General features: G+C 48.1%; 1 protein-coding gene across 6 annotated transcripts in view; it reads left to right on the top strand.

The window, feature by feature from the left end:
* Nucleotides 1-23,917, top strand: part of PAX5 (paired box 5) — a 195,319-nt gene that overhangs the window by 14,453 nt on the left and 156,949 nt on the right. For all 6 annotated transcript variants that reach the window (XM_077912552.1, XM_077912554.1, XM_077912553.1 and 3 more), the window contains exons 3-5: nt 4,917-5,114; nt 12,912-12,976; nt 16,924-17,052. In XM_077912552.1, coding sequence (XP_077768678.1) covers nt 4,917-5,114; nt 12,912-12,976; nt 16,924-17,052 — 392 coding nt within the window. The remainder of the gene's footprint in view (nt 1-4,916; nt 5,115-12,911; nt 12,977-16,923; nt 17,053-23,917) is intronic.

Genomic DNA, 23,917 nt, shown 5'->3' with positions numbered 1-23,917 from the left:
CCTAAGTGTATATTAGAGAGAGAAAAAAAAAACCCTCAAACACACACTAACTCTCAGATCTGACATTTAAAAGTTGCCACTTGACCTGTCGATTTGCTGCCAGCAAAATACTAACAATGCCAATTCTCCCAGAGGGCTATATAGCCCAGCCTTTGAGCACTCCTGTTTATTTTCTCAGGAGAGCCTCAGTATGATCCAGGGAAGAATATTTTAAGATGAGGAAACAAATCTACGAGGCCAAGGGACTGACCCGGCTCCAGCCAGCCAGTCAGTACTCGGACTGGCAGGAGGCCTCAAGGACTCTTAGACCATCGGCATCTCACCGTGCCCCAAAGTCAAAGCCACAGGTTTGTTTCTGGGCACGTGAAGTTGTTAGAGGTCTGCCTGGCAGGCAGAGTATTCTCAGGTTGAGTTGTTCCGTGCTTTCTCAGGATTTTTCTCCCTGGGTCTGAAAACAGCCTTGGTCTCATGGCTTGCATGATGATTTGAGAACAGTTGCCTGAACAGAAAATAAATATTTTGAAGTATGTCAGTGACATTGTGATTTTCTGTGTGCTCTCTCCCTTTCATCTGCTGGAATTTAAAAAATTCTCTTAGATGGAGGGAACAGCAGTTTCTAACCTTGCGGAGCCTTGCTGGAGGCCAAGGGAAGGAGTTTCAAGGCCGGGGAGCTGGCATTCCCTTAGGGGACGTTGGTCCTTGTGTGCCTCCCCTATCCCCTGCCCACCCCAGGTCGCCTCAGCCGGGGAGACTCTGGGCTCCACTCCTGTTTATTACTCAGCAGCGAATGAGCCCCAGCCCGAGTTCAGGGAGGAAGGCTGGACATCAGCATGGTGTTCTTGTTGCGTGGTGGTTTTAAGCAGGAGGATGAGAGTGAGGATAAAAGAAGAAAAATAGAGAAGAGAGGGGGATGAAGAGAAAAGAGAATGATTGATTCAAAAAAAAGAGGCTAGAAGAGAGCAGTGAAGACAAGACAGAAGGAGAGAGAGAGAGGGAGGGAGGAAAGAAATATTTGAGACTATCTCAGTGTCAGACTTCAAGAGCCAAGTGGACCTTAGCTATCTTCTTGGGAAGCCTCTTCATCGCACTGAGGGAGAGAGGGAGAGAAAAAAGAAGGCCCTTCCTTTGTTTTTGCTGAGACATCGTTGCTGAGCCGACATCTTGTTGCTATTTGAAATCTTCTCAGGGCGAGATCGAGCCCTTCTCCGAGGGGACGTCCAGATGCCCGATCCTCGTGTTCTGGTGCCCGGGAGCCCTCCAGATCGCCCCTGGACACTGAAGGGGACGAGGACCCTCCCAGGTCCAGCCGGCGGCCTCCCGAGGCCCAGAATAGATTTGTCACTAGGTAGAGTGGCACTCGGAAGTTATACGCCGCTCCGGTGCCTGGCCGTTTAAGTTGTCAACAATAAATTGGAATTTCATAGCTCATTATTTTCATAACTAAGAACCACAGTGGACAAAATGTCACTCTAATTAGAACTGCCTTTTAAGAAACAAGTTCAGCCCTAAAACAGTGTGACTGGGAATTTCTGAACTGGGGCTGTTCCATCCACTGACTTTTTCTTTTTTTTTTTTTTTTTTTTTTGGTCACCGAAGAATTTGATGGGCACACTCGGAGTGACAGATTATAGAGAGTGTGCTGTGTGTGGTGGCCGTGGTTTTCAGAGGCTGCATGACAAGGCAGGCAGAGTCCCTGGGGCAGGCAGAGACCCCGTCATCTCGGGAAGGTGGCGGTTTGCCAGGAGTGTGGGCTTCAGTCCACAGAGCTCGAGGCTCAGGAGGGGCTCGAGAGGCACAGCCTGGTGGCATGTGAGGCCCATTTAAATCCACCCAGAAAGCCTGGCTCTTGTCTTCTTTCACTGGAGCCTGGCTGGGAGGTTCAGGCCGTTTGGAATTGGGTGGTATGTTACACAGTAATAAACACTCAGAGGATTTTAATCCGCAGCACGTGCTCTTTATGTTTTGCAGAGCTTTTCCTTACCCATTCTGCGTCTCTGCCCGCGTCCTGGGAGGCAGGCTGGGCAAACGTCCTCCCCTTATACAAATGGGGTATCAGAGGCCCAGAGAGGCTAAGTGATTTGGCCAAGGTCACACAGCTCATTAGTGTCAGAGACCCTGACTGACACACCCAGCTCCTTACTCCAGCTTTTACTCGGTGTTTTGCACCGAACTACACCGTGTGTTGGCGGCCGCCGTCTGTCTGTTGTGTGGAAGCCAAAATGCTGCATGGCTATTTTGCTGAGATGAAAGAGCGGTTCTTCAGTCTGATTCCTCACTTTACGCAGTTGCCAAATGGGGTCTCCCCTGGGGTGTCAGGGTTGCCTTCTAAGGGCCTGGCTGATGTGTCAGTCAAAAGGCAGACAGAGAGGTCCCTTGTCAAGCCACGGCCTGGGCCTGCCGTGGTTGGTGCTGCTCAGGTGAGATGGGTGGAGAGCCCTGGGTGCTGCCACCGCCCGCCAGACAAGGGGGGCGGGCGCTGTGGGGGATGCTCTCCCAGCTGCTGTGCCAACACCGCATTCCCATTCCACTTCTACGTTTTGAGTACTCGGCACAAGATTGTCTGTGTGTCTGTAACCTCCACCCCAGACAGTGCCCGTCCTCACAGGCCCTCGGTGGCTAGTGAGTGAGTGAGTGAATGAATGCAAAGATGCAGGTGAACTGCCTGGTGAACGGTAAAACTTTCTACAGTGGCCAGGGGTCATCATCATCATTATTGTTTTCATTTTCACAGTTTGCCCTAGTGTGAAGAGCACTGGATTCCGAATCAGATCTGAGAGCTGACTTCCTCTAACTTCCAGAAGGGAGTTGGGCAAGTCAGTTATTCTTCTAATCATCAGCTTCCCCTTCCATAAAACCCTGCTGGCCCCTTAGGATTGATGTGAGGATCCAGATAATTTGAGGAAGAGCTCTGTAAACTTTAGAGCACTGTGCCTAAAATAAGGAGTTACTGTGTTGATAGTAACAAATGACTTTTTATCATAAAATTGGAAGCTGCTGAAATTGCTGTGTGCCTTGATTGGGGTACCTTCCTAAACTTCTGGCAAAGTAAAAATTTCTTGGATAGTTCTTAAAGCCTGTTTGTCACTAATAATAGTGTTTCAGTAATTACAGAAAGAAGGAGGATAGGTTGGGTTTTGCCTTATGGTCTCTTCTCAGTGAAAAACAGAATTTCCACTTCTGTATTACTGTTCCCAAATTATTTCATCTGTTTCTAGACTATCCACTAACTTTGCCCTAACTGGATTTGCCCAAACTGAGAATTTCAGCATCTCTTTAAATGTAACTAGTCATTGTTCTTGGGTGACACTCCCCATTCTTCCCAGAGGAGAATCACCTCTTTCTCTTACCTATTATAAACTCTGCTAGGTTGAAAAATTACCAGTCATAGGGGTGCCTGTCTGGCTCAATTGGTAGACTGTGTGACTCTTGATCTCGGGGCTGTGAGTTCCGGCCCCACGTTGGGTGCAGAGTTTACTTAAAAAAAAATTACCAGTCGTTTCTAAAATGTCTCCTTTGCTAGAAAAATTCTCAACAGCAAGATAATCTCCTTTGCAAGAGAAGTCAAGAATTCCTCTGTAAATGTTGAGAGACATCCAGCAAAGGCTCAGATTCAGAAAAGGAATCAAGTAATTTTTTTCCCCTGAAATGATCTTTCACGGCACTCTTCTCCCCGGTCTCGGTTTTACTGTAAAACCCTGACATCCTATTTGTGTTAACGAGGAAGAGCTGATAGCATGGAAATGTCCTTAGAAACAGCGATTTACCTCAGGGGAGGTCCCTGAAAGAGCTGCAGTGACTTGTGGTTGGCTTTTTTTGATTGCTTGGGTTTTTACTTATATGTAACACATATTTCCAGTTAATTCTGGAATGCAACACTCCTTTTAATTTTATACCAGGGTTGTCATATTAATCTTAAGGCAAAAAAGCATGCATTTTAGGGGACATTTTCACAGAATGCAGATGGAATCTGCTAGGGGATGTGAGTGCTGGTAAATTAAAGGTACAAGCCAACTTTCTGGGGAAATTTTAGCTCAGGAGGCTGGGCCTCCATCCTGGTTTGGCTAGTGGGTCTTGTGTGACCCTGGACAGGCCGTTTAACCTCTATGGATCTCTGTTTCATGCCTATGGATGGGGACCCATTCATTCATTTTTCATTCATTTGTTCAAAATATCTATGTGCTTATATGTGCTTTAGAACTGTTGTGCAGATCAAATGGGAAGGACTGACTTGAAAGTTTTCTGTAAACTGTAAAATGGTAGATAAATGTGATAGATTAATTAATTAATTAATGCATAGCATCTGGACCAACACTATCCTATAGAAATACAACGTGAGCCACATTTGAAATTTAAAATTTCCTGGTAACATTAAAAAAAGGGAAAAAACCAGGTACAATTAATTTTACATATTTTATTTAACCCAGTATGTGAAAAATGTGATTGCTTCAGCATGTAACCAATATAAGAATTATTAATGAGATATTTTATGTTCTGTTTTTCTACTAAGTTTTGACAGTCTGGTGTGTATTTTACACTTATAGCACACCTCAATTCAAATAAGCCATATTGGGCAGCCTGGGGGGCTCAACGGTTTAGCGCCGACTTCAGCCCAGGGCGTGATCCTGGAGACACAGGATCGAGTCCCGTGTCGGGCTCTCTGCATGGAGCCTGCTTCTCCCTCTGCCTGTGTCTCTGCCTCTCTCTCTGTGTCTATCATGAATAAATAAATACAATCTTTAAAAAAATCAACAACAACAAATGAGCCATATTTCAAATGTTCAGAAGCCCCATATGGCTAGTGGATGCTGAATTGGACAGCACAGATCTGGATGTTTTCCGGACAGAGTAACTATTTTGTTGCAAATGTCCATTTTGCTCGTTCCTCTTGGCTAAGCTCCTTTCTCCTTGGGTCCTAGGTATTATGAGACGGGGAGCATCAAGCCTGGGGTAATTGGAGGATCCAAACCAAAGGTCGCCACGCCCAAAGTGGTGGAAAAAATCGCTGAGTATAAACGCCAAAATCCCACCATGTTTGCCTGGGAGATCAGGGACCGGCTGCTGGCGGAACGTGTGTGTGACAATGACACGGTGCCCAGCGTCAGTTCCATCAACAGGTGAGGGGTTGGTGCCTTGGGGGACTAGGGATCTGGGTGGAGTGGGGCATTCTGGAGGCTCTGTGGGTGCCTTTCCAAAAGATCTGGTCTCTCCATTCATCAAAGCCCCTAAAGGGTTGTATCAGACAGGAGGGGTGCTAATGGGGCTTGGTGGGTCTCTCTATTGCCATTCTTGTCTTTCCAAAGTGCACAGGAGTTCTAGGCCTGGGGAGGGAAGGCCATGTCAGTATCCAGGCTGCTTCAGATTCTTCTGATCCCAGAGTGATTTTTATCTCTCCCTTTACCACCTGCCTCTGTGTGGGGAGAACCTAGCTATGAATTGTCCCAATCAGGCCCTACAAATGTCACTTCCTTGTAAGCCCATGCTCAAAGTCTTAACACTGGCCTATATCAGAGCTTCCCAGGAATAAAATCCCTGTCTTCAGTTTGGGCAGAGGTTGAGCCATGGAGTGGCTCGAAAATCGAGCCTGGACTTAAAGTTGGGAGATTTAGTTCTTTGTCCCAGCTCTGCCGGGAACTCCAAGTGTGGCCCTGACAAAGCTCCTCCTCTCTTTGAGAGCCCCACACCTTGGAGGTTCTGATGTGGGTCTGTGATCTCCAAAAGTGACATCCAGGACACTAAGATGCTGTGGAGTTAGGGGCTGCCCTCTACCCGGTTACCCTCAATCTCACCCACAGAGAGAAAGAACCAGAGAAATAGCATGAGTAGGTTCCATACCCAGGCATGGGATATTTCCGGGAGCCACATAGGCACCTTCTTCTCCACAATTTGATCTGGGATGTGTCTAAACGGGCTCTCAGAGCTTTAAAAAATTCCCGAGAAAAGGGGCACGTGGGTGGCTCAGAGGTTGAGCATTTGCCTTCAGCTCAGGTCGTGATCCCAGTGTCCTGGAATCGAGTCCTGCATCGGGCTCCCCACAGGAGAGGGCACCTGCTTTTCCCCCTGCCTGTGTCTCTGCCTCTTTCTGTGTCTCTCAATAATAAATAAATAAATAAATAAATAAATAAATAAATAAATAAATAAAATACTTAAAAAAGGAGGGGGAGAATTCCTGAAAGAAAGTTTTCTATTGTAGATGATGCAGTCTCAACTCCATCTAAACCCACAGAAGTCAAGGATGAAGTTGTGAGATAAACAGAAATGATTGTTGTCTAAACTCCACGTGAAAAAAAAAAAAAGAGAGAGAGAGAAGCCAGCAGACTGAAAACATAATCAGTTCCTATCTCTCCGAGGTCACACCTGCCCCTTGTCAGGACAGAGCCTGAATGGGCATAGGAGACCCCTGACCCCTGGCTGAAGGAGGTGGTTAGACTAGAAAGTCTCAGTGATCCCTTCCGGGCCCAGCGGTGGTTTCTTCTGCGTTGACTCAAATGCACAGAATCACTGTATGAGAGTGTGTGTTGACGTTCTGAGTCCTGCTGTTTCATTACCGTTAGCCTGTTTTCTTTCTCTCAGCAAATCTTTACCTTGGCCCAGACATCCTGCAAGGTGCTGAGAAGAGAGAGGGGAATTGGGGACACTGTCTCTTAGTCTCTGTTCTAGAGGGGCTTCCTTGTCTAGGATGGGAATCGGGTGCATATTAGAGGTCTGGTCAGCCCGAGTTAGCTGGGAAGGTAACAACTATTGTGGTAGGTTTTGGGCGGGGGGTGGAGGGATGCTCCTTTCTCTGGATTACGAGGGGCTCTGATGTGCTTCGTGAGTCTCCTACTTCTGGCTCATTGCAGGATTTCCATCACACAAAGCAACATGACTTTCCTCCCACATCTCCAAAAACCCTAACGTGGAGTGAGGCGTACAGTTCCTATAGCAATGAAGTGGCAGGAGCCTGCTCTGCAGAGGAAACCTCTGCCAAACCCATGGCCAGGCCTTGGGGGCCCACGGATTTCCCAGTGTAGGGCCTACATGTAATTGGTAGTTTGAAAGATAACTTTAGGTTGCCCATGGGGATCCCAAATTCTAATGCTTGTGGCCAAGCAGTAACATAAGCAAGGCGGGCTACGTGTGAGGTGACAGGGAAACGTTGGGGCTGTGGCAAACCAGACATCACAGCAGTATTGCAGGGGCAGGTCCTTCTTAGCTCTGGCTGAATGCTGCTGGGAATGCAGGCCCAGTGTTTGCCAGAATTTTTCCACTCCTTTTTTCTTTTTTTTTTTAAGATTTTATTTATTTATTTTTAGAGAGAGAGAGAGAGAGAGAGAAAATGAGAGAGAGAGACAGAGAAATGAACATGAGCTGGGGGTAGGAACACAGGGAAAAGCAGACCCAGGCCTCGATCCCAGAGCCCTGAGATCATGACCTGAGCAGATGTTGGACACTTAACCAACTGAGTCACCAAACACCCAGAATTTTTCTACCCTTTAAGAGGATCTTCAAACTAGGATTTGTGTGTGCATGTATGCGGGTGTGTTGGTGTATATAAAATCCCCATATTTCTAAATGGTGGCAACTAATTTCAGGAAGAAAAAAAAAAGCCTTACAGGATAAGCATAATCATTTGCAGGGCTCCAGCTTATATTTTCTGTAATACAGGATGAAAATGATTTTTATAATGAATTAATTTTAATGTATTTTAGAAAAATATAACTAGAACACCAAGCTGGTCAGTGTGAACTTTAATGAACTAGCCCTCCCATTTATAGTAAAGAGCTAGAAATGCCTCAGAAAATAAATCTGTTTAAGTCAAAAAATAAGTTATTTGAAAGGAACATATGAAATAAATGGAGCACAGTAGCTTGACAGGGGTGGTGAAGGCTGTGAGGGGTACTTGAATGGGTGTCTAGGGAGACCAGGGACCAGCTGATGCTTTGTGCTTGGAGCTGCTCCGTGCAGCTCTGCCTGCTGGTTGCTAGTTGCTGGGGCCACCGCTAGCCTTGGGGCCTCCTGGGTGTCCGCAGCGGTGGCTGTGCCTCTGAGGTGTTTTCACATCTGTGGTCTCCTATAGCCCTCAAAGCTTAACTTTGTTCTGTGGCAGGTATAGAAACTGAGGCCCAGAAGGGGAGTGTAGAGGAATGATGATTTTGAGGTTAGAGCTAGGAGTAGAGCCTGGGACCCTGATGGTAAGAGGAGGGCCTGCCTTTTGCCGCTGCTCCTGCTCTGTAGGACTTAGCCAGTGACGGAACTGAAGATCCGAGGGAAGAGAGGCCAGGAGGAGTAAAACAGTCATTCCTACTCCGCCTCCATGCACTCTGTGGCCTGTGTGCTTTGCTGCCAGCCTGCAGCTCCCTCGGTGACTCAGAGCCCTCTCCTGCACACCCTGGGGCGGGGAGGGCTCTCCTCTGGCTCCTTCCTCTACTCTTGACTCAGAGCTTTTACTGCTCTTTAGCCAGCCAACCCAGCAACGCAGATAAACGAGGTGTGGGACACTGTTGCTGCCTGTGCTCCTCCCACCCCCATGCTGCCCAAGAAAGCCCCAGCCATCTCAGCAGGCAGTTTTATTTTCCACATGAAGGCAAGGTTGTGCTTCGTTCAAATGGATGCAGTTTCTAAATAACTGTCTTGCAGATGTCCTGGTATGAGAGTCCAGAGATTTCTCTCCCAGCCCCTGTCCCCCTTGGGGGCAACTTCTCACCATTCCCCTATTTCAAACAGCTAAGGAGGGAGTGGTGGCTGGATTTGTAGCTATTTCAGTGGCCACCGTGTCCTTTCCACTGTCCACCCCCACAAGTATCTGCCTTCCCGCTGTCTTCTGGGAGCCAACCCAGGAAGCCATGACTGTCATGGAGTTAAGCGCCACAAAACCTGTTCTGCTGAGCATGTGGGAGATTTCCTGGGACACAAACCATGTCATTTATGTGGTCTCCTAAGGACAAATAAGTGCTGGGATCCTGCACAGGCTGCATCAAGGATTTTTAGAATCCAGCCCGAGTGGCCGTTGGAGGTGACTGCCCAAGAGCTGACGGAAATGGGTGGCATGGAACCTGCCTTCTGTTCGAGTCCCATGGCTCTAAATCAGGGGCCAAGTGGTGGGCGTCGTGAATGGCATTCCCACATAGAAGGACAGTGGTAGTTCACACAACGGGTTGTTGTCATGGGAGACAGTGGGCTCAGTATAGCTAGGTGTAAGGATTTTTCAAAAGAAGCTACAAATCCATGTATTTATGCAAAAGCTCCCACTTTGCAAATACTGGAAACTAATTCAAATAAAAACAAATACCGTGCAGGCCAAACAAAGCTTGTCCCTGGATGGATGTGGCCTGAGGAATGACAGTTTGTAAACTCTACTCTTCATCTGAACTTGGGCAGCAAGACTTGTGAGATTGTTTTCCCATTCCCTCTTTCTTTTCTGCGTCAGTTGCCTGCATGTCACCTGTGGGCCCTCTGCCAGCATGGCCCAATTGGATCCTTGGTTGTGGATTCTTAGCACAGCTGATGGCCCAAGATTCTTACTGCACCAGTGGCAGTTCGATTAGTGCCTTAGATGTGGGTATCTCTTCAGTTCTATCTTCCTTTTTAAAAAAACTTTTTTAAAATTTATTTTTATTTATTTTTTTCAGCCCTATCTTCCTATTTCCTTTTTAAATGCGCCATAATTGTCTCTTTCAGTGTAATTGTGTGTGTGTGTGTAGGGGGGCAATGAGGGGATATATCTGGGAAGACCTAGCCTTTCAAAGAAGTGACGATAATGTTGAGATCAGATCCTTACAAATGCCTGTAATGCCTGAAGTCCCTAGGACTTTAGTCCTTCAGTTGCTAAATGGATTTGGAATCCAAATAGGCTTTATGTGTCTCATAGAAACATTTAGCAGAGGGGCCCTTTCCTTTGAATGTGGTTCAAATAAAAGTGCTCAGGCATGGGACCGGAGTCTGGGCTGACCTGCTGTGTTACCCTGGGCAAGTCACTTGAGCACTCTGGGCTTTGGTTTCCTAATTTGGAGGAATTGGTTGATTGCTGAACTCTATTCCTTGTTGGATGTCTAGGAGGTTCACATGGCACCCAGGGTCATGCTCATGCTCAGCGGAGTAGAGGCTATACACTTTTTAGTATTAAGAGCCAGTTAGCCAGACTGTCTCTGGTTTAGAAAAGGTCCGGAGTATGACTCTTATTGTGACAAGTTTTGATGATTGCTTGTTAATTTTAAAATTTTAAAGAATTGCTAGGATTCAATTAGTCTTGTTCTTCCCACTACCATTTCTTCTCAGTGGAAGATAATGCTCTTTGTTCTTTTTTTTTTTTTTTTTTTTTGGCAGCTGCTGCAAGCAGATGGGCAAAATCTCTATCCCTGGGGACGGCTTTGGAGGGTTCCCTATATTCTGGTCTCGCCTATAAAGGATGGCCCCACAACAGCCTTAAAATAGGGTGTGGGGATGGCTCCTTTCCCCTTCCCAGCTCCCAAGGGGGATCCCCTATGTTTTTCAGGGATTTGTGGAAAATGTGAACTTTTTAAGGTTGAAGCTGGTCTTTAGTTGTTATGAAGATACAACTGAAAATAATAGCTAACATTTGTAGAGAATTTCCTAGGCCGTAGCCACTATTCTAAATAATTAGTATAATTTTCATAAGAACCCTATGAGGTGGGAACGCTTCTTGGTCCCATTTTGCAGATGAAGAAACTGAGGCACAGAGAGGTTAAGTAATTTACTCCAGGCCATGCAGCTGGCAAACTGGAAAACTGGAATTCAAATTCTAGTAGTCTGATTCCGGAGTCTGTGTATTTAATCAATACACTGCAGCTGCCTCTCAATGATTTATAACAATTGATAATGTCTTACTGAATGATTTATAAATATTTTAAAAGAAAAATAAGGGACATATAATTTTCTTTGCTTAAATTTAAGGTCTAGACAATACTTCTAAAAGTTAGGACTTTATGCTGGAAAATATAGGAAATAGTTCTTATATTTTACCATGCTTTTGTATATACGTAAACCGTAACACAGATTATATCTTATATATCCATATATTCATTGAGCATATTTCTGTAAACAAACACACATGTATCCACAGAGAAGGTGACATACACAAAGATACAAACATTAGATCCTAGCTTAATTCCAAATGGTCCAAAAGACTACCTCACTTCCAGGTCCTTGTCAATGTGCTCCACATTTGCTTGGTTAAAATAAATGGTTGGAATATCGGAGAAAACACATGCATGCACACTGAATGCATTTGATGCAACACTCACGCTGACAAACAGAAAAGGGCGAGGGACCCTGGAGGCTCAAGGGGCCTGGACTCCAGAGGACCTGTGGTTGGGCTGTGGTGTGAAGAGAAATGTCCGCTGCAGGCTCTCAGCCGAGCGTGCTGAGCTGCCTGGGTGCCCACCGATGAGCTGTGAGATCCCGGAAGGCAGAGGCCATACCCAGTGAGGGCATCCTCACTGCTCCCCATTTGTATAAGCTGGAGACCCAGTGCACCTTGAAACTTGAACTTCCAGAAATAATGGTCTGGAATGTGAAAAAGCCCCTCATAAGACACTGAGTGAAGAGAGCGGGATACCAACTGTATGTGTGATTTAGTGTTGACTTTGCTAATAGAAAATGGATATTTCCTAATATGCATAGGGATGTTAGCATGAAGGAAATGTGATTTGCATATACTAAAATGTGATTTTTAGATGTCTTCTTTATATTTATTGTCCCAATAGTCTACAATGAGCACAAAGTGCTTTTATAATTAAGAAAAGCTCTAATAAGTGAAGCTCTAATAAGTGTTTTTTTAGAAGGTAGTAGTTGAAGGCTGGAGTACAACTTTTCCAAAGAAGCTGAGCATTTTGTTACCACCCACCCTTCTCCCAAATGCCAGGGAAGGAACTTTCCTGTAGACCCCACAGGGGCTTTTGGTCAGGCCCCGTTGGTTACCCTGTGACACACAGGGCTTGGGGTCCCACGGAGGAGACCCATATCAGTGTGTTTTTCCAGATAGAAATTTACAGACTGAGCTTCCCAAAGCCCAACATTCTGCAGAGAAACACCAGAGCTGCCAGGTGCAAAGAGAAGGCAGTACCATTATTACCTCATTTATACAGTGGGTTTTTCTGCAAGATTTCCCTCCCCCTGAAAAAAAAAAAAAACAACGATTTACTTACTTGAAGTAACTAGTGTGGTCTGTTCCAATTCTCTCATTATATCAAAGGCCCACAATGGAATGGACTTGCCCAGGGTCACAATAATGTTCATCATATTAGAACTAGAGCAAGTCTCTGGAAAGACAGGCCAGGACACCCCTGGCTCCCGGCCCTGTTGGAGCCTAACCAGGAGATTTTGCACAAGGCAGCTTTGGAGGGTTCCTCTTAGCAAAGCCAGCTAGGTATGTCCTGGCAGCACTTTAACTCTTTTTAGGATCAGAGCAATACACATCTGCTTCCTTAGTAATTTTGAATGGGTGGGGTTGTGACTCCTCCTGTGGCTGTCTAAGGCAGAGAAACAGAGCATGTGGGTCTCCAGGGAACAGAGAGGTCACCTGGTTCGGTGTCATTCCACTGAGGGCAGGGGCAGAGGTCCAGGGAAGGGAAGAAACTCCCTAATGACACTCAGGGAGTTCCTTCTGGAGCTGCAGCTGCTCCAGAGAAAAAGATGCCCATTCGTAATATTAACATATCATCCTTTTTCTACAGAAGGTGCACGTGAATCCCAGAGAGGGCTGCAGGTTATTCAAAGACACCCAGGGAGGTAGGGGCTGAGTTGGGACTAGTCCATAGCTCTTCTAACCCCCTAACTCCCAATCTGGGGTCATAACCCCCTTCCTCCTCTGCCCCAGCTTGATATTGCTTTTCTGGATGTCTGTGCATAGCTAGTCAGGATATCTTCTCCATGATGGTAAATAGCCATTTATTTTTTTTCCCAATTGTCCACAGGATCATCCGGACAAAAGTACAGCAACCACCCAACCAGCCGGTCCCAGCTTCCAGTCACAGTATAGGTAAGAAGAACTTTTTAAAAAAATTTAAAAATCTAATGGGTTCCAAATATTCTAAAGAACTTTTAATCATTCTTATGGACAGATAATTCTGCATAAAACACTTCGGCACACGTACTAATGCGCCTTCTTTGTCATTCTCCAAGGGCTGAACCTGGTAAATGAATTTTATAAATACTGCTAAAAGGTTTTGAATTTTACTGATTATTATGATAAATAGCTTTCACCATGAGACAGAAAATTGAAATCTAAGCCAAAAAAAAAAAAAATCCACTAATGGGGGTCTATAGAATGTCAGATAATTAAAGTAATAAATCAAGAAAGGGATACTTATTCATAACATTTTCTGCATCATTAGTCAGTAAGTAGTTTTGAATGTGTTTTTTTCTTCTATCAACCAGCCCTTCTACAATTCTTTGTGCACTTGCAGTCTTGAGTGAAGATGTGGCAAAACTTCCCAAACTTTCTCTCTCTCTCTCTCTCCCTCTCTTGCTTCAGTCTCATGTACTCCATGAACTGTCAGGGGCTGCCAGTGGGGTTTTTGACACTCACGGGAGATAGTTTGAGTGAGCGTGACGTGTAAGCATGGGGGTCCTATTTCCTTCTATTGAAGAGTTCAGTTCAGAGGTTTCCCTGCCTTTCCCTTCCCCTCAAAGACTGTGAGATGACAGTGACATGTGTCTCGTTAAGGTACATTATTTCACCACTTGGGATAAAGGAAACACCTCTGGGGGGAAGGTTATTCTACTATAGGAACGTGGTGACCATTCAGTAAACCTCTGACAGTGCCTATCACTGTCACTTCATAATGCTTTGGACTGTGTAATGTTTCCACATCTTTGTCACTCCCTCTTTAACTGAAAACTTGAACTCTCTGTGGTGATGGGGTTTGGACAGAGGCCGGATTTATACTTCTAGCTCTCCCATTAACTCATCCAGTGAATTGTGTATCCCTTCACTGCTCTGAGCCTCAGTTTCCCCATTTGTGGACTGAAGGGCTCACACTAGGTGCTCCCTGAGGTTTCTGAATCTTCATGGTTGTCTCTTTGGATAAAGGTAAGAGAGAATTCCTCCCTCCCATAAAATAATTCTTTTTTTTTTAAAAAGGATTTTATTTATTTATTAGAGAGAGACTGAGAGAGAATGAGCATGAGCAGGGGGAGGGCCAGAGGCAGAGGGAAAAGGCTCGAACCCAGGACCCTGAGATCATGACCTGAGCAGAAGGAAGATGCATAACCAAGTGAGCCACCCAGGCACCCCTAAAACAATTCTTTATTTAGTAGTCTATTCCAAAAGTGTTTGCCAAGCCCCTGTTTTGCAGGAGGCTAGTATTTTATTTTATTAAAGATTTTATTTATTTATTCATGACAGAGAGAGAGAGAGAGAGGCAGAGACAAAGGCAGAGGGAGAAGCAGGCTTCATTCAGGGAGTCGGTCATGGGACTGGATCCAGGGTCACACCCTGGGCTGAAGGCAGCGCTAAACCGCTGAGCTACCTGGGCTGCCCAAGAGGCTAGTATTTTATTTTTTAATTTTTATTTATTTATGATAGTCACATAGAGAGAGACAGAGACATAGGCAGAGGGAGAAGCAGGCTCCATGCACCGGGAGCCCGACGTGGGATCGAATCCCAGGTCTCCAGGATTGCGCCCTGGGCCAAAGGCAGGCGCTAAACCGCTGCGCCACCCAGGGATCCCCGCAAGAGGCTAGTATTTTAAAGGAGCAGGACCAAATCCCTTTTCTCAAGGGCTTCTCAGTTTAATGCGGGAATTCTCTTAGTTAAGAGAAGTTGGCACAGCACTGAGATAAGGCTCAAGAAGAAAGTATACGGTGCTGTGTGAGCCAGAGGTGAAGCTGGTTGAACTGAGGTGAAGAGGATTGAGGAGGGTTTCTGGGGAAATGTTTGTGGCTGAGATTTCACTTGTAGCTTGAACTATTTCAGATCACGGAACAATGAATAGCAGACGAAGAGTACCTGATAATATTCTTGTAGTTGGGTTAGAGGAACAATTCTACTTGTAGGTCAGCAGAATGCTTTGTCTTGTCTCAGAAATTTTTATGAAAAACCTATCATATACGTGTACAGGCCCTGATAGTTTACAAACTTGTTGCTGGGTAAGGAAATGGAAGTTGAGCGGTTAAATAACTAGCCCAAGGGCACACTGCTCGTTAAGTGGTGGAGTCAGAATAAGAACTTGGGTCCTAGTTTAGTGCAGTCACAAAATAGCATTGGCTCTGTCAGCAACATGGCGAGCCTTGGTTATATGTGGTTGTTGTTTTTTAAAGTACCGAATGACTTGTGATCTTCTTTCTTCCTCTGTTCTTTGCACCTTAATACAGAAAAGGTTGTGAGATTTGCATAAATCTATTTTGAGGAGCTTCTTCTGGTGAAGGAAAAGAGAAGTTAACGATTTCTACTTCTGTGTCTCCTAAGGAAGATCTAAAATCTAACTCAGATATGAGAAGAAAGGCACTGTTCCCTCTAGGTCTGTAGGAGCAAGAGCTGGATATGCTCCAAGGAAAGCAACAAACAGCTTCTCACGCAATCACCACCATTTCTAGTAATTTCCTACACTTTAGAGTCAAAGGCAGCTCCACCTGCCTCCAGCTAGTTATAGCCCAAGGAAATGTGTCTGAGATTGGTTTGTAGGTTTTAATGAACCAAGAAAGAATTCCCACAGCCCAGAAATGGAAATTCAGTTGTATAGCTTGGGAGGACCCTGACGTCTTTCCCTTGGACTCTGGGCTTAGGAGTTAAAGTGAAACTTGCACAAAACCTCCCCTCCCCCTTGCTTTTCCTGAGGAATAGAGAGACCTGGCCTCAGCCACACACAATAAGTCACTAACCTTGGCCCACATTTCTGGACAGGGGAAAACTAGACTTTAAGTCAGTAGACTGGAAGCTAAATCCTAGTGCTACTGCTTACCGGCTAGATAACACTGAGCAAATCATTTCATCTTGTGGAGGCTCATTCATCAAATGAGGAGAATAATAGCACTTTAGGTTGTTGCAACCATCAAATGAAAAACACTGCATTACTGGGAAGCATGTTACTGTTTTTCATGATTACTTAACGAGAAACGGATTACTCTGGGGTCCAGACTTTAGTGACTCAGTCCTGTGGCCTTGGGCAAGTCACTTTCCTCTCTCTGAGCCTTGGTTCCCTTCCCTTTCCCAGGAGATGACATCGCCTCCCTTGTATGGTTGTTCTTAGAATTAAACAAAATAATGCCTCGGTAATGCCTGGCACAGAGTAAGTTCTCAGAACATGTTAATCATTATTCCATATATCAATATATATTATGTATGTGGGAGTACATATTCTATTATACATCATATCATTATTACATAATTAACATGAAATATTGAAATCCAGGTGAACTGGAAGGAGAAAAGACAGTGAGGAACTATAAAAAGAAGGAACGGTTTGCCATTTGGAGTTTTGCTGGCTGAGTGTATGAGTGTGCAGGTATTTATGTCTGCATGGATGGGTGGATGTGTACTCATCTACCTGTCTAATGAGTAGTGTAGTCTAAGCCTTTTTTTTTTCTTTTTAGCACTGGCTGCTGGTGGGCCCCGGATCCCCTCTCCCTGTCTCTCTCCTCTAGCCCCCTGCTTCCTGCACCCTTGGACAGGCCTGGATTTGAGCTAGTGCCCTTCTGACACGTTCCTGTGTTCCCTTCTGCGCCGCCAGGCCTCCTAGTTGCCCAGCAATCCACCCCCCGCCCCCCCCAGCAGCAGAACACCCGGGCAAATGGCCCCCGAGGGCGGCTCCTATGCCCAGGTGTAGCCACTGCTACAGGGCGAGCGTCCTCCGCGCACACTTGTGTCTGCACCCGGCTGGGCCGGCGTCGCATCCCGGTGGAGGGTGAGCGCCTTTGTTCCCGCCGAGGCCCGCAGCGCCGCCGCACGGCCCGGCCGGCCCTGACCGCCCCTCTCCCTCTGCGCAGTGTCCACGGGCTCCGTGACGCAGGTGTCGTCGGTGAGCACGGACTCGGCCGGCTCCTCGTACTCCATCAGCGGCATCCTGGGCATCACCTCCCCCAGTGCCGACACCAACAAGCGCAAGAGAGATGAAGGTAAGAGACGCCCACGCCGCCCTGTGCTGGGGGGACTAACGGGATCTGCTTTGGGGCGATGAGTCTGAGTCGGGGTGGAAGCCAAGAGCCACTGTTTGCCTGCAGGGCGCCTGAGTCCCCAGGTGGGGTGGACCCGGGAAGGGGCTGCGTGCTCTGGGAGGGGCAGGCCGGGTCCTGGCTGGGCCTGCGGATTTCCTGGATTTCCCGCTAGCCTGCCCTCATCTTCACCCCTTGGGTGGAGGAAAGTGGGCCTAGCAGAACCCATGTGGCCTGAGCTTTGTGGTCTGTAAGAAGCCCTGTGTGCTGATCTGATGCCTGGGGGCAGGGTATGCAGGATGTGGGCGCACCCTCTCCTGGGGCTCCTGGGAAGAGAGGGAGAGCTGGGTGCCCTGCACTGAGGAGGGCACACGGGGGCAGAGGTGGTCAGCAGGTGGGTTCTTGAAGGACTGTGCACACTCTCCCAGAGGGCCTCCGGCAGTGGTGGTGGGGGAGCGGTTTGAGGAAATTAATCATCTCATCTCTGCCCTTGGGCCTGGAAGGAAGGAGTCCCCTGGCCTCTCCGGGATTACAAAGATGACAATCTTCCCAGTTGATTTTTTCTCAACCCCTGCGTGCGCCTGCTGCCTGGGTCTCTGTCCTGGACAGGGCCCTACCTTAACCTGGCTCTCCGTTCCCTGGATGGGCTGCCAGTGTGGCTGACGTTAATGGGTTTGAGAGGAGAAACGAACCCCTGGGAGTTTGTAAGACCGTGGTCAGGAAAAGGGGAAGAAAAAAAAAAGCCCATGGTCTAGGGCCTGAGAGCCGCGTGACAGAAATCTTGATTCAATTATTCTGTTCCTCAGCACAATTCCCTTTCTCAGCTCCCTGTAAGGGATGTATGTTCTGTGAGCACATGCCTAAGTACTTAAGATCGGTAACTAGAAAATTGAGTCGGCCCAGTGGTGGATTGGCCTGTGGACTGTCTGTTCCGGGCAGTGCAGAAGCTGGGCCTGGGGCCTCCGTTTGGAGCTCTGGGGGCACCTGGGGATGGTTCACGGCTTTAGAACCTGCCTCACCTTTCCCCTGCTCTTGACACTCGGAGCAGATGTCAGAAGTCTGTAACTCAGCGGGCACTGTGCTGTGTTACCGCAGGAGGCGGTGGGCCTAGCACCTCTGTTGGTTTATGGGGTTGATGCTGTCATCTTTTCTCCCATTGTCACCTGGACTCGCAGCAGATGTGCCCAAGCTGGGGCCCAGCGGTGTTTGATCAGGGTAGAGGAGAGGCTTGTGTGACGCTCTTTCACAGGCTGAGGGATCCCAGCACAGATTTTTGGAGAAAAAAAAAAATATATATAGTTTGATATTTACCACGAAACAGACAGGTCCTGATTTGGGAGGGGCGGCTATTTTACTGTGCTTGTGGAGCACGGTACCAGCTTTCAGTGTCTGATCAGCCACTCTTTAGCCTCTTCTGCTGCTTTAAAAGGTATTGAGGGGTGCCTGGCTGGCTCAGTCTGTAGAGCCTGCAACTCTTTTTTTTTTTTTTTTTTTTTAAGATTTTATTTATTTATTCATGAGACCTAGAGAGAGAGAGAGAGAGAGAAGCAGAGGAAGAAGCAGGCTCCATGCAGGGAGCCTGATGTGGGACTTGATCCTGGGTCCCCAGGATCATGCCCTGGGCCAAAGGCAGGCACTAAACTGCTGAGCCACCCAGGCACCTGAGCCTGCAACTATTGATCTTGGAATCATGAGTTCAAGCCTCACATTGGATATGGAGCCTACTTAAAATAAACAAATTTAAAAAAATGTATTGAGTAGTCAGAATAGAGGTGTGTTGTTGGTCTAGAATGCTCTGTGCCATCAGATCATTCCTTGAGGACTGTGGTCCATTTGGGGTGGAAGGACAGTGACAGATTGAGATGTGTCTGTATTTGGGTATAACCTAGATGGACAGGGATCTGGATATCAGAGGCCCTGGACAACACCTTGAGACTCTAGGGTTGTTCTGATACAATGAAGAGAAAAATGAGCAGGACTGGATTATTTTCTTCAAATATTTGGGGGGCTGGCATGGAAGACGAGAGGAATGAGACTTTGCTGTGTGGCTTTCAAGGCCAGCATGCAGCAGACGCAGAGGAGATTTCAGCTCAGTGTGAGAAAGAATGTGTAAACATGAGGGCAAAAGGGGCTACCTTGGGAGGTAGTGAGTACCCTGTCGCTAAAGGCATGTAAGTGGAGCCTAGGTGACCATGTGCTGGGCTGCTGTATAAGAATATGAAGAATTGAAAAAAAAAAGAATATGAAGAATTGGATGTAGGATTGGATAATCTTTGAGATCAAGTCCTGATCCCCAAAAAGACCTGGGAAGTGATCAAGTCTGTGGTCTGGTCTGGGAGATAAGGGAAAATGATTTGATGATGGTCCTGGAAGCTGACAGGACTGGGAAGAGTGGGAGGCACAGATGGCAGATCCCCTTCTCCCTTGCCTTGCATCACCATGAGAGTACTGAGCAGAGAGGTGGGCAGAAGTGCCCTTGCCCAAATCAGCAGCAAATTGCCCGGAGGAGTACTCCCACGTGCTCCCTGCTACCCTTTCCTGCCTTCCCTCTCTATCTCTCTGGAATGGCCATCTGCCATAGGGGAGGAAACTGAGGCACCAAAGAGTTCTGTGCCATTGGCAAAGACACATAGCTTTGCCACACACAGCTTTGGTGTGGCCTAGGTGGGGGCAGGAGGGGGTGGGAGAAGAGCTGGAGAGCCCCTGACGGCCTCAGTTCCCCGGTATTTTGCTACTATCTGTTACCCCTCAGGCCCTCCAGAGAGATGCTTTGGAGGCAGAGCAGCCTGGGGCTGGGCAGAGCCTGGGACAGTGGGAGGAAGAGTATCAAGCACAAGGGCCTACACAGCAGGTTGGATGCTGCCAAGAGTATGGTAAGAAAGTCAGAAGCCAGCGTTGCTGGGTGCATGGGAGGGCTGGCCCCTTGCTGCAGACCATGGTACTGCTTTCTCCGGAGCCCTTGGCAGCCTGAGGGAAGGGCCACGAGGGAGAGAGGCATAGAGGGCCAGGGGAAGAGGCCAAGAGGAATCCCCACTCCCATGTCTCAGATGAGGTGACTGAGGCTCTGTGGGGAGGAGGTGCTGGCTCCATTCTGCTTTGCAGTCATCTCCAGCTAGGACTTGGGCATTTCCTGGTGCCACCCTTCTGCCCAGGCCTCAGGGTGGTGGTGGTGGTGGTGGTGATAATAGAGTGTAGTCACAAAGGGCCTGCCCTCTAGGGCTCCCAGTCTGGTGGGCAAAACTGACAAGCCCGAAGTCCCTCGAAAGGGCAGCATGTAAGACGGCTCTGTGATGGGCAGTGACACTAGAGGGGGAGAGCAAGGCAGGGAGGGGCTGATTTTGACCAAAGGGATCTGGGAAGGTGCCTCCTAGGAAGTGGCCCTTTACTGAGGGAGAAATACTTTACATTGCTTGTTTTTAAATTTAAAATAATTAAAATCAAATGAAATTGAAAATTTAGTTCCTCGGTTGCACTAGCCACGTTTCACAGCATCCAGTAGCCCCATGATGTGCCCAGTGGCTGCTGTATTGGGTAATATGGCTTTGGTACAAGTGCTTGGCACATAATAGGCGCTTAGTAAGGGCTCCTTGGTGGAATGGGTCAGTCATATGCCTGTAGAGCGTTCATAATTAGTAAGTAGGGGGACTGGGTAGTCTCCTCAACAGGAGGGTTTCTGTTTGGTATTTTGGGCTTCCACAGAAAGCTCTATTTGAATAAAGAGTTCTGTAGCAAAAACAAGTTAGAACAGTGTTGGGTTAGTGCATTGCCAAGGGCCCTTTCAATATAGAAATTCTAGGACTCTCCCTGGGACGTTTGCCTCCAAGATTGGCTTTGGGGATAAGACCACTATGTCCAAATCTCAGATGAGCTGTGTGCGGCTCAGGTGGCCGAGAAGGCCCTGGGGCCTCTGAGAGCAGAGCTGCGGCAGGCTGAAGGACATGCAGGGAGGCAGATTATAGCTCAGTGCAAGGAACAGCTTTCCAACAACAGCCAGATTGGGCCGAGGATGGAGGTACTAGGTTGGAAAGGTGATGAGCTCCCTGCCATGGGATGTGTGAGCAGGAGCTAGGCAAAGGAGAGGCCGGGGAGCCAAAGAAGTCATTCTGATCTGGACTCTGCGACTTTTGAGACCTGTTACAATCTGGGTAGCAAATGACTCTCTGACTGCCTGTCTGAAAGTGCTTCTACCTACTGGATTTTCCCTCCTGCCACCTGACTCTGAGGTGGCCATCCACATGGACTTGCCTGGGCAGAGGCCACGTCACCTGTCTTTCTCTCCCCACTGGCTCCTTGGCAGAGAGCACAGTGCCCAGGATGCTCAGGAGGCTTGTGGATGGTACCGAGGGTCCAGCTAGCGTGCTGCCCAGATGTGGGATGTAGCCTCATCTCCTCCTCGGGCCAGCCTGAGAGCTTTCACAGAGAAGTCTCTGGCATAGGCCCTCAGGTGTCCCACGGGGCTAGGGGGACAGAGGCGGAAGCAGTGCTTCCCTCCCCAGGAGGCCTGGAGGAAGCAGTGGCAGGGCTGGACTGGGGAGGGGGGTGGCCGTGGGTGAAAGGGCAGCCCCAGACCCTTGGTTTCTTCCTGGGCCTTTGATGGCTGGTGGGGCCTCTCTCCACTATCTCTGCGGCCCCCATTCAGGTCCCCTCGGCTTTCCCTTCGCCTCATAGCCCCAGAGTTTGAAAGGCCCTGAACACACCAAGGTCAGCCGCGTGGGAATCCCTTTCACTGGCGCCTAAAGCTGCCCAATCCAGCGCCAGTGTGGACTGTGGGGCCTGAGCTTCCTGTCGGGCAGGAGAGGGTACGTTGCCGGTGGGATTCCTGGCCTTCTGGCCTCTGGACTGCTCTCGGCCTGCGCAGGGCACGGGAAGGGCGTCTAAAACCCCTAGGTGGCCTGTCCTTTGCAAGAGATGCCGAGTCCAGCAAGATCCTCAAGGAAGGTTTGGGTGCTCCTGTCATGACTAGGGTCCACCCCTCTTTCTGGGGGTGCCTGTCTCCTCTATGTCTTTGTGTCCCTCCCCATGCCTTTCATTTGGGGGTGCATCTCCTCCAGTGTTATCCGCCTCTGTTGATGGGAATAGACTTTTTCTGTGTCTGCTTCTGTCTGCTGGTCTAGCACGCTCTCTCTCTTTTTCCCACACATACACTCACCCTTGGCCACTCTCTCTCTCTCTCTCTCTCACACACATACACTCACACACACACACTGTCTTGGTCACACACTCTCATATACAAATACACCCCCCCTCCCTCTGTCTCTTTCATAGCACCCTGTCACACACTGTCATACATATATACTCTCTCACGCACAAACCTTTTACACACTCACACATACATATACACCTCTCTCTCTCTCTCTCTCTCACACACTCACTTTCTCTCTTCTTATATTTGCTCTTGTTCTCTCCCTCTTACCAATTCCCTGCTCCTCCTTTGACCAGGTTGGAAACCCAGCTCAGCCCTGCTCTACAGACCTCCATGGGAATCACAGCAGGGAGGGAAGGGCTTTCAGAAGCTTGCAGGCCACACAAGGCCCAGGCCCCCCTAACTGTGGGCAGACCCCGGTCTTCTTCTATTAGGTTCCTTTTCCTTGTTGGACTCTCAGACCCTGTCTTCTGCTCCAGGTCTTGCGATGGAAGGCTGGAGCAGAAGGTACAGAGACCTCTCTCAGATACCCCAGAAGGGAATGGGATGTGTGGAAAGGTCAGTATTTCTAAGTTAGGAGTTATAGGCAGCCCTGGATTCCATAGATCTCTGATCTCTGGAGGGCCCAAAATAAGAGGGTAAGGTATTGACGCAAGGATACAGGCTCATAGGCCAGGGACAGAGTGATTTGAGGACATCCTGTGGTGAAATCTTAAGCAAGTTACTTAATCTCTCTGACCCTCCACTTTGTCATCTGGAAAATATAGCTAGCAGAAGCCTGGCAGGTTATTGTGAGGATAAAACGAAATCATACCCTTAAAGGGTTTAGCCCCAGGGCCTGGTCATAGAAAACACTTAATCAGAGGCCACTGAGGGAGACTGGGGCTAGCGGGTATGAGGCCAGTCACAGGCTGAAGGCAAGCTGGTTCCAGCCACAGTTCTATTTGGCAGCTGAAACTAGCGGATCTGCTCACCACCGACTTCCTGTTTGTAGACTACTGTTGTGCCATCAAGACTGCACAACAGTGCCCCCAGGTGTCAGCAGCAAAACCAAGGGCCACTTGTTTTCCCTTTGCTTCCTTTCCTCAGGACCTTGGTCTTCCAGCCCCCCTGTTGGAAGGATAAAAGGATCAAGTCTCAGTTTTCCACAAAAAAGAGGCCTTTAGGCACACGAGAGAGGTTCCAAGGTAGAGGGCAGAAGGCAGAGCACCCGGGCCTGGGAGGGCTTGGGAGTGGGGTCACCAGCTTGGACCTCAAGACACCCCCAGTGGAGTACAGGGCCTTGGAGGACATCTAGGACATGTCCCTCCAGTCATTATTCCGTTGGGAACACAGGTTTGCAGAAGGGAAGGGGTCTGACTGGCACAGAGTAAAAGTCTGGAAAACCCAGAGGGAGAGAATGGAGTCCTCAGAACATCCTTGGTATCCTGCTGCTATTTGATGTGACAAATCTCCGTTTCCTCTTTCCCACCTCTCCCATTCTCCTTGGTCCTGCTGCCACCTCCACTGTTGACCCCACCAGCAATCCCACAGGTCTATGTTAGCCAGGCAGGCGGGGGAGGTGAGGTGGGGAGGGCTGGGCCCCTGCTGATCTCCCAGGACTAACCTCAACTCTTGACACAGGCTCTGACCTTCCTGCCTTGCCTCCCATTCCTCTTCTTCATTTCTTCTGTGTTCCACTCCCTG

The sequence above is a fragment of the Canis aureus genome, chromosome 10 (genome assembly GCF_053574225.1).
Source record: "Canis aureus isolate CA01 chromosome 10, VMU_Caureus_v.1.0, whole genome shotgun sequence".
Lineage (NCBI taxonomy): Eukaryota > Metazoa > Chordata > Mammalia > Carnivora > Canidae > Canis > Canis aureus.
Note: the sequence above shows the minus strand (reverse complement) of the source record. Positions and strands in the feature narration are given on the sequence as shown.